At 31.3% G+C, this 9,256-nt stretch overlaps 1 protein-coding gene across 1 annotated transcript; it reads right to left on the bottom strand.

Moving 5' to 3' along the window:
- Positions 1–2,860: 2,860 nt before the first annotated feature.
- On the bottom strand, positions 2,861–9,004 carry LOC108773193 (poly(A)-specific ribonuclease PARN-like domain-containing protein 1). The gene is made up of 12 exons (XM_018538923.1): positions 8,783–9,004; positions 8,464–8,698; positions 7,970–8,254; positions 7,697–7,901; positions 7,472–7,573; positions 7,274–7,393; positions 7,099–7,198; positions 6,871–6,970; positions 6,699–6,785; positions 6,074–6,162; positions 4,178–4,276; positions 2,861–2,957 (listed from the first exon to the last, which is right to left on the bottom strand). The coding sequence occupies exons 1-12, from the start codon at positions 8,908–8,910 to the stop codon at positions 2,888–2,890; spliced, it is 1,620 nt and encodes a 539-aa protein (XP_018394425.1). The 5' UTR covers positions 8,911–9,004; the 3' UTR covers positions 2,861–2,887.
- Positions 9,005–9,256: the final 252 nt, after the last annotated feature.

Genomic DNA, 9,256 nt, shown 5'->3' with positions numbered 1-9,256 from the left:
TTGGCACACAAATTCATTATAAAAAGTAATTTTAAATAAGGTCTTTAAAAGATAGTAGTCACCAATTTAAGTTGCTGATGAATCAATATTAAAGCAATCATTCACTTTTCTTTAATAGTTAATTCAATCTTTTGCTAAAAGGAACACGACGAGATATCTCGTGAAAGGCGACATCGGAGTTAATGATGCATGAGGAGCCCTTACAGAAATATCCAATAAATTAATACTGAAAATTACTTAATTTGAATATTAAAAGCACTCTATGTTGTTCGGTTCTTTTAACACTCAAAATATAATAATTAATCATTTCCTTTCAGTATTAAATTTCTGTAAGGGAGGTGTAGAAGTATATTATAATATTATAATGACGATAAAATAAAATTTATACATCGTACATGATACAATAATTGCGATGATGTGCGATCATATGTTCACATGATAGATGTTCCGGTATGTTGAAGACTCGCCAATGGATTTCAATTTCACAGACAAGCGCCGGCGTGCGTTTACATTGCTGCCAAATGTGTTTACGTGTGTCGTGATCCAGTACCGTTTTTATAAGTTTGAGAAATGTCGTTCGCCCACGCTGACGTTATATTTTCTGTATTTGTACACGTTGATCATCCGCCAGGATTGCATTTGCGTACGTGAACTGCACAAGATTGATATCTCAATACGATTTTTTCAATCCGTTAGGTCGTTAAATTATAAAATAGCGTAATAAGATTGAATAAGATTTAAAAAAAAAAAAGTAAATGAGACAATTAAATCTAATAATCGACCAAAAATGTTAATTATTTAATTAATCATGTTAGAAGTTAGTCTATTATGTAAGATTTGACTCTCCTTCACACACATATTTGTAACTCAAGGATTAGTTAAAAATATAGTATTATACAAACATTAGTATTATATAAACATTATCAAAAAGACACACATCGAATTTTCGTTACTCCAAAATTGACTGAAAAATTGATAAAAGCAACATCTTTAAATATAAGGTGATAACAGTGAATTTTTCTGTAACGTCAAACCTTGCAACAGATAATTGTTGTTGCGAAAAAAGAGATTCATATATTAAAACTTTCAAATTTCAAATCTCCAAAAACACCACTTGCGCCATATAAGTAATTTTATTTATCTTCTTATTTCAATATCTGATCGAACAAATCACGATTGCATCGCAAGTATCAATCAATTTTCAGACGTTTCGGTTTTAGCAGTTTAATTAACCCAATTCCGTAATCCTGGGTCCGAGCCCATGCGAGCGACCTTTACCTCGTGTATATAGTGCGAAGAGAGGGACCTCCTCTTGAGGCGTCCACCTGCCATCGGATACCAGCGCGACCAAGCTGACTGTCCAGCCGCACGCCCACACAAATTGTTGCCGCATTATTTCGAGTGCTTTGGCCTTGGGTAGCGGCCAGAGAAAACTTTTGCAGGGATATCGGAGGAACGTGATTCTTCCTCAGGACTACTTCAATCGGAAGATGCATTGCCCGGTAGCGTAATCGGTGGCTCTAAAACTTACGAATTCTTTACTTTCAACATCTAACAATAGATACCTCGGAAATATTAATCTCTACAACTTTGTAACATCTTCAAGAATCGCTGAAGAAAAACCCGTGAGGTTTCAAAACACGTTATTATTATATATATATTTTTATATTCCTTATATATTTTTTATTCTTATGTTATTTTTACACTAACATTGTGAACTATATAAATTAATTTTATATAAAAAATCTTATTATCGCTCGATTTAGACTGTTATTTCTTTATATTATATATATTTTTTATAAACTATATGAATAAAGACATAATAATAATATATAGTACAATTTTATACTATGTCATTCTCATTGTTCTAAAACATAAAATGAAAAAAAGATCTTATTCCCTAAATGCATTTTGTAATATTACACAATAAAAATCTTTTTCAGAATTTATAATAAACTAGATGTTGAAAAGTATAGTTTCATCAAGGATTTGCCTCATTTTCTCTCTTCCTCAGATGGATTTCCATTTTGAAAAGAAGTATCACGAAACACGCGTGAGAAAGTTCTAACGTACGATTATCCGAAATGGCTGGGCGGTAACGAGAGGAGCATCGAGGAGAAAACGAATATGATGGATAATTATGCGTGGCAATCGATGGTTTACAATCGCGCGATGTGGATAATTGGACTTTTCTTCAAAAAGGAAGAAATGAGGAAATGTATCTTTGATAAGTGCGATCGCTTCCTGCTTGAAAACGAGCTTCAAGCTTCATCCAACTTAGAACTCTCGTTACGAGTTAAAATAATAATTCTCGTGAAGATATCGTGCTGAATCTTAAATTTAAACAGAATGCCGACAAGCATTGCGGCGAAGCGTAAAATACTTGTCGTTTCTGCATCTTAGTCCCGTACCGCCCTGTGTTCCGCTCTCTTAACTCTACAGAACGACAAATAACCTTGTTGTTCATGTTACAAATGACTTTTTGTACGCAGTATTTCAGAGCCGTCAATTTTAATTTCGGCGACAGATTCGTTCACCTGAAATCGATGTTCTTAGAAGTTCTGGACTGCAAATAAAAAGACATCGTTTAGAATAACTATGGGTTACTAGATACTTTATCTTTTATTGTTATTACAAAAAAGTATCTTATTTTAACTTTTAAATCCTATGTATTATATTCTTTAACGCATATCTTTTTTTAAACTCAAATAGAGTCAGATATATAAACAATATTATATACACACACACACACAGTGGCACATAATTTACACGTAAATTACACATAAATTAAAATACAAAATATTATTGATCGGAAACTTTGTACGCCACTGTATGTAATGTAAAACTTTAGATTCTTTGCTATATTTTCGAGATATTTACAGTCCGTTTAAGAGCTTCTCTGAAATTTTTGATGCAATACCCATGCGAAGATCCCGCCAGAAACGACTAAACTGCCCCTGTAGTTAAAAAGAACAGTCGATTATATTATATTAACATACATTGCGTAATTATATGTATATAACAATAAAATATTAATAAATAAAATACATTTAAATTTATACAAATAATTCTGTATAATCATAGTATTTTTTGAAAAAAATTTAATTTTAATTTACATATACCTTATTCGAAGAAAATTCGTATTACTATACTCGTAGACTATAAAGTTGAATATTTGATAAGCAATCACGGAAAAAAATCAAGAAAATCATCATGAAAATACTCGAGTCTCTATATAAATTTATAGAACATTATACAGAATATGAAAGTGAATGCAAATGAAACGGCGGACTAAATATAATATTTTCATTTCGCTCAGAACGCGGTAATGACGAGCGCGGATTGATATATCGATCATGTGAAATGAGATAGCTAGGAAAACAAGGAACACGAATTTTTTACCCACAAGCGTTAGGTAACGTAACGATCAACCAGATCGTTCATTAATGCCTTCGCAACAATTGGCAACGCGAGTTGCGGCTTCTGCATCTATGGCAATGTCGACACTAATTACAGACTTCGCAAACGCAGCCCAATTGGGAGCCATTAATATGTTTGACGTAATACGTTCTATCAGTGGCGTTCCGCCACTTATAGGAATCGACCTTAACGCGTTGCGGCTACTGATTGAAATCACAATCCAAAATCATCTATTTAGTTCAGTCATGGACGGTCAATATTTGATTCTTACAGCCACTTTTGCATTGACTAAACAAGCTACCAAGTGTCATTTCAAGACATAGAAGTGTACTTAAATAAAAAAAGAATTGTAACTATTTTTTAAATATATTTAACTTTGAAATATCAATTTTAATCCTTCGCTTTGATATGTAAAGATCATACGTGGAATAAATAAAAAAAGAAGCATTTTATTGGACAGGTCTAGTTATTTGAAAAAAGTAGCGATGCTTTTAAGACACTTTAAAAGTAGAATATGATTACTATAAGCGAATTGTGAGGCAATTAATACCGATAATCAAAATCTCTTGCAAATATAACATCGTAAATGCCAATAAACAAAAATAATTGCATGAATTTCTTCAAATAAGTTGAACAGGCTGATACGTTTATTTCACGCGTCTGATTTCGAAAGACCATTTGTTAACGGGATGCATGCCAAATTATCATGCTGTGTCTGTGTAGAACAATTTGATTAATTATCAATTCTTATACGTACCATAGGATAAGTTGAATCGAGGGTGAATGTCGTATCGGATTATAAGGGACTACGTGCAGTTCGTTGTTTTGCTTGAAATGTAGTAATATGTCTCGTGCGCTGTAAAACAATTAAGGAAATCACTTTTGATCATTGCGTCACAAACAAGAACATGTCCAACAATCTCGATCGTCCCGCGCGACAAGATAAACGTAATAACGCGTTAAGCCAATTTCGCGTGACAAAAGTTGTGGCAACATCAAGTGTAATAATAGACCGTTAATAATAATGTACACGGTGGTGTAGACAGTGGCGGTCTTTTAATAAGCTCTGTAAATATATCTGCAAAAGTTCGTTGGTAAAAGCGACATAAAGACGGGAACAGTGCCAATGACGGAGAAAATCTTACGCGTACAATATGACGGCATCGAGTCAATTATCTGTTATATGAATATTTGGAAAAGTTTCATAAAAATCGTTCATTTGTTTCTTGCAATAATTCATAAGATAATTTATTCTTTTATTTCAACGAAGAAGAGTCTTCTGTATTATCTTCTGTGTAGAAACGTGTAAGTAAATATTGCAATATTTTCTTATCAAATCGTTTGGCGATAGGGAAACAAAATTACTCAATAAGACTGATAACAGAACGTACAATTTAGCAAATACATAATCCGTGGTGATAGATCAGTGAATACTGCAGCATATAAAATATGTATTATCTTATTTCATCAAAAGAAAAAAAAACAAAACTGACAAAGGTGTACTGCGCGAATACTTACAGCACAAATAAGGTCGTGAGGTAACATAACTTTGTTAAGTTATCACGACATGTTTGTCGACGATCTTAATACGCGCCTCCTCATAAAACAAGTGAATTGTAGTAGATTTACTGAATTAATGATATATTTATCGGTTTGTGTTTTCAGACTATTAGACAAGCGCGTGCAGTTGATCGATCGATCGTACAACTAGACCGGAGAAATAAACTTTGATCGTATTGCGATTCGACATTACGAAGCACTGTAATAATTCAAAGTAACACGCCAATCAAATAAATAAATCGATCACCTTAATCATAAAATAAATTATTGAGAGTTATTAAGAGTCTATAGATATATTTATTAAAATTAGATTGGATTTTATATCCAATCTCTCTAATTTTAATAAATATATGTATAAACTCTTATAACTCTCAATAATTTATTTTTATAAATAAAAATAATTATCACGTCTTCAGAAATATTAAAATAAACATTTGAGCTTATTAATATTTTTAATTTTATAACAATTAAAAAATGATATTTAGTTTTTTAAATACTAAATTGCTTAGAAAGTTATATCAATGTCTTATCCACTACATTCTAAATATTTAAGTAAGATCGGTCTCTAATTTATCCTGTCTGCAAAAAAAGAAACAATGTGTGAGTTTTGTACTGTAGTATATGTAAATTGCTTTCTATGAAAAAAATGGATTAAAAGGCACATTAAAGTCACATTTTGTACGGTGCATTGATGAATATATATACAGCTGCCCTTGAAGAATATTCAAAATAGAAAGCTTCATACTATTATAATTTTCCTACTTTTGTACAACAATATATTTAATATCCGTATTTATCTAATATATAGAAGAATAAAACCAAAGATAGTTTCAGCCTCTATCAAAAAGTTAAAGATTTAATTTCTTAGAATCCTTCGCAAACCGCGTTGTCATATTTTCACATATATCTCGAAATTGGACGCAGTTGGCAGCAATCGCTTTTTCACTATAAGTGTAAAGTTGCGTCCTATTTCTTATTACATTTAAAATTTATGTAATGCTTCTCGTTATTTATATATGTATAATGTATTATAGAACATAAATGAGAAAATATTTTAAATATAAGAGAGGTTTAAAAAATATAGATTACTAACCTTCCGTAATTTGCTACTGCGACTAACATGCCTTTTGGTGTATATGGTTTCACGTCAACCATGCCAAACCTCGACATTTTTTCAGCTACCTGAGCAAATATATCAACAATACAAACTGGTTACAAATTATTCACTTTATACACATATCGCATGTATATAGCGATATACAAAGTAAATATTTAACTCGCAAAAAAAAAAACACATTTTATATGACGCTAGAAAACATCCTTGGGACCCATTAAAATTTTTTATTAGTTGTTTTTTAAAGAAAAAATTTGCAATATTTGATTTAGCGTAAGTATATTACAAGACTTACAGTATAAACAGAACAAAACTGCGAAAAATGCGAGATTGTAAAGCATACAATTATTCCAAATTACACTACAAAGTTAGGGCTATATACCAAAACGTCCTCTCTAAGAAAGAAAACTTTTACTTAAAATATACGTAACGTATATATTATATCAAGTTTTCATGAGAAGACATTTTTTAGAATATAGCCTAAAAAAATATCCCACAATCATCAAGTCATATATGTTCCAATTACGAATTGAGATCCCAAAGCTTTGAATAAATTTTCATTGCATACAATATCAACATTATATACAATAATTAAATGTAATACCTGTACGGGAGTTATTGGTTTTGAGGACAACATTTTCACATAAAGCCATTTTGGTCGAGTCGATTTAGGTTCAGGTCCATCAAATCTCTAGAAAAAGTTGTTTATTTTAAAAAATAGTATATAGTTGACTATTCTTTTTGGAAAATAAAAAATAATTTCATATTTTTCTTACCAAATATGACGTATTGCCACGTATGATATTTACACAATTTGCAAAAGTTTTTATGCTATTCATCAATTCTGTATGTGTAAACTCTTTTGAGTTTAAACCTCTAAAATTATACATAAAACAGAATATAATATGTATGCTTATAAGAGCAGAAATAAATAATTGTTGAGCCTTTATTTTCTATTTCTCAATAATTGTTGCTTTTCAATTATATAACAATCAATAACTTACTGTCCATAGTGCTTTGTAGCAAATACATGAGCCATTCTAATAAATAAATAACCGGCAAAGTAAGCATCCCATCCTGCGGTATGATATTTCTTAGGAGAATCTATAAAAGTTAAAGAATATATCTTATAAATTAATTGTGACATTAAACTAAATCAAGGAATATAAAACTATCTACTATTTAATTCGTCTGAATCTGTTGCAAGTTTAACAATAGGCGATCCTGGCACTGTATATTTTCCTTGACTTTCTACAAAATAATCAATTAAGCCACTTAAAGTATTTTGTTTCCACTTTTCTGAAAAGAAATAAAATATACTTAATATGTTTATATATAATGTTTATATAAATCAATAAATAAATATTAAATAATTACCTGGTGATTCGAGAACTCTTTTCAGTTCAAAACTTAAAAATTTGGTGTCGTAAATTGTTGGAAACAGTTGATGTACGTTATTCTTAAAATTAATATATTTTTCTGTAAAAAATACATATTACATCCATAATTAAGATTTAATTTTCATCTCCATAGTATATATTGTGAATAAAAAAGTTAAAAAATAAATTTACTGTTATTACACAATTAAATTGTAATACATACTTGGTAAGGGCTTGTAAAATTGTTGATGCATGAACATGAAGTCTAAAAAAAGATTATGTCCAATTATAGGTTTTTTCAAAGTAACCAAGAGATTGAATACTTTTGAAAAACCTATGTATGACTCGAGCAATACATTTTCTAATATAGAGCCTTCTTCCTGTTCTAGAATTTTTCTCGATTGTGGTGGTACTTTAATCACAGTAACCTACAAAGTAATAAAAATTTTGAAAACAGATTTGAGTCTTTATCTCCTAAAGAATAGCATGATCATACCATATTGTTCCCAGAGAAGGTCCAAATATTTGAGAAACGTTTTCTCAATTCCTTATGCATAAAATATTGCAAAGTTGGAGTAGGGGATTCAATTTTAAAAGAATCTACTTCGTCACTAGCTGTGTTTAGCCATGTAAATATTTCAGTCATTGTATTTCTAAAATCTTCTTCCTCCTTGTATGAAATAGATTGCTCCACATTGTTGAACAATGTATTTTCCTGTATTTGTTGCTGCAAGACTGCTCTGTCGACCTGATCAATGTATGAAATACCTTGATAGGCAAGCTGAAAAATGTTCAAATATATATTTTTTCTTACTAAATAAAACAATCAGATATGATTTATGATTTTAATTTAGACAGCAAGTTAATGTTATTTATTATCATTTTGGCATCAAAATGACAACATATAACATCAGCTTGTTATTACGAAATGAATTACTAGTAAGAAATATGCTAATATCTGTAACAAATATATATGGAACGCATATATACTTTATTAAAATCAAATCCATACATAGTGAGGAACTCTAGCGATATTATCTGCCAAAGAAAATGTCTATTCTTTGACGGTATAGATCTAGGCAGCAGGAAGAAGTTAAAAGCCTCCGCAGTGTATTCATTCTCATCGTGAACTCGTTGAAACGCCGAAATACCAAATTGAATTATTATGTACGGCTGAATGTGGTTCCTGTTCTTTTCATAGCGTTCATGTACGGAATCGAACAAGCTACAATGTTATAAATACCAAGTATTATCATCAATATCCATCAAAACCTTATTCGAATACGCGTTCCCGGCAGGACAAACTAACCTATTTTTTACATCATCGCCTTCTATGCCTGTAAATTCCCCGTCAATCGCTATGAAGCTAGCATTTTTCAACGTGTGCTCTAGATGCGGATACACGTTGTTAAAATTCTGATTCGTGACTTCAATCATAATACTTTTTCGCACGTGCGAAATAACTTTATGTGTGCAAAATAATTTCGAGCGCGAACATCTACTCCAATTCCAATCTACTCGAAAGTGCAAAATCGTGTGATTACTGCCATGCAAAGTTCAACTCACAGCCGTTCGCGATAGTATCGCCATCATGCTCCTTCGTGGTACACTAATTTCTAATGTTTTTCGTGCGCTTTTGATGATACTAATACGATACCCGAGAGAACAGAGAAGCCTGAGAGCGGCCATACCCGGGATTTATAGCTGTTACTTTATTTTGAAGCGCCTCTACGTCCACAAAACGTGGACATATGCCAACTCCTCTGTCCTCAAGAACCACACA

Source organism: Cyphomyrmex costatus, unplaced genomic scaffold, assembly GCF_001594065.2.
Source record: "Cyphomyrmex costatus isolate MS0001 unplaced genomic scaffold, Ccosl1.0 scaffold2, whole genome shotgun sequence".
In the NCBI taxonomy this organism is placed as follows: domain Eukaryota; kingdom Metazoa; phylum Arthropoda; class Insecta; order Hymenoptera; family Formicidae; genus Cyphomyrmex; species Cyphomyrmex costatus.
Note: the sequence above shows the minus strand (reverse complement) of the source record. Positions and strands in the feature narration are given on the sequence as shown.

Excerpts from the sequence above, each read along its gene's own strand:
- LOC108773193 (XM_018538923.1), bottom strand. The coding sequence starts at position 8,910 with ATGATTGAAGTCACGAATCAGAATTTTAACAACGTGTATCCGCATCTA. Across the intron at positions 7,199-7,273 it reads AGATTCAGACGAATTAAATA|ATTCTCCTAAGAAATATCAT; the intron begins GTAGATAGTTTT and ends TAACTTTTATAG. Across the intron at positions 4,277-6,073 it reads GCAGTAGCAAATTACGGAAG|CGCACGAGACATATTACTAC; the intron begins GTTAGTAATCTA and ends ATTGTTTTACAG.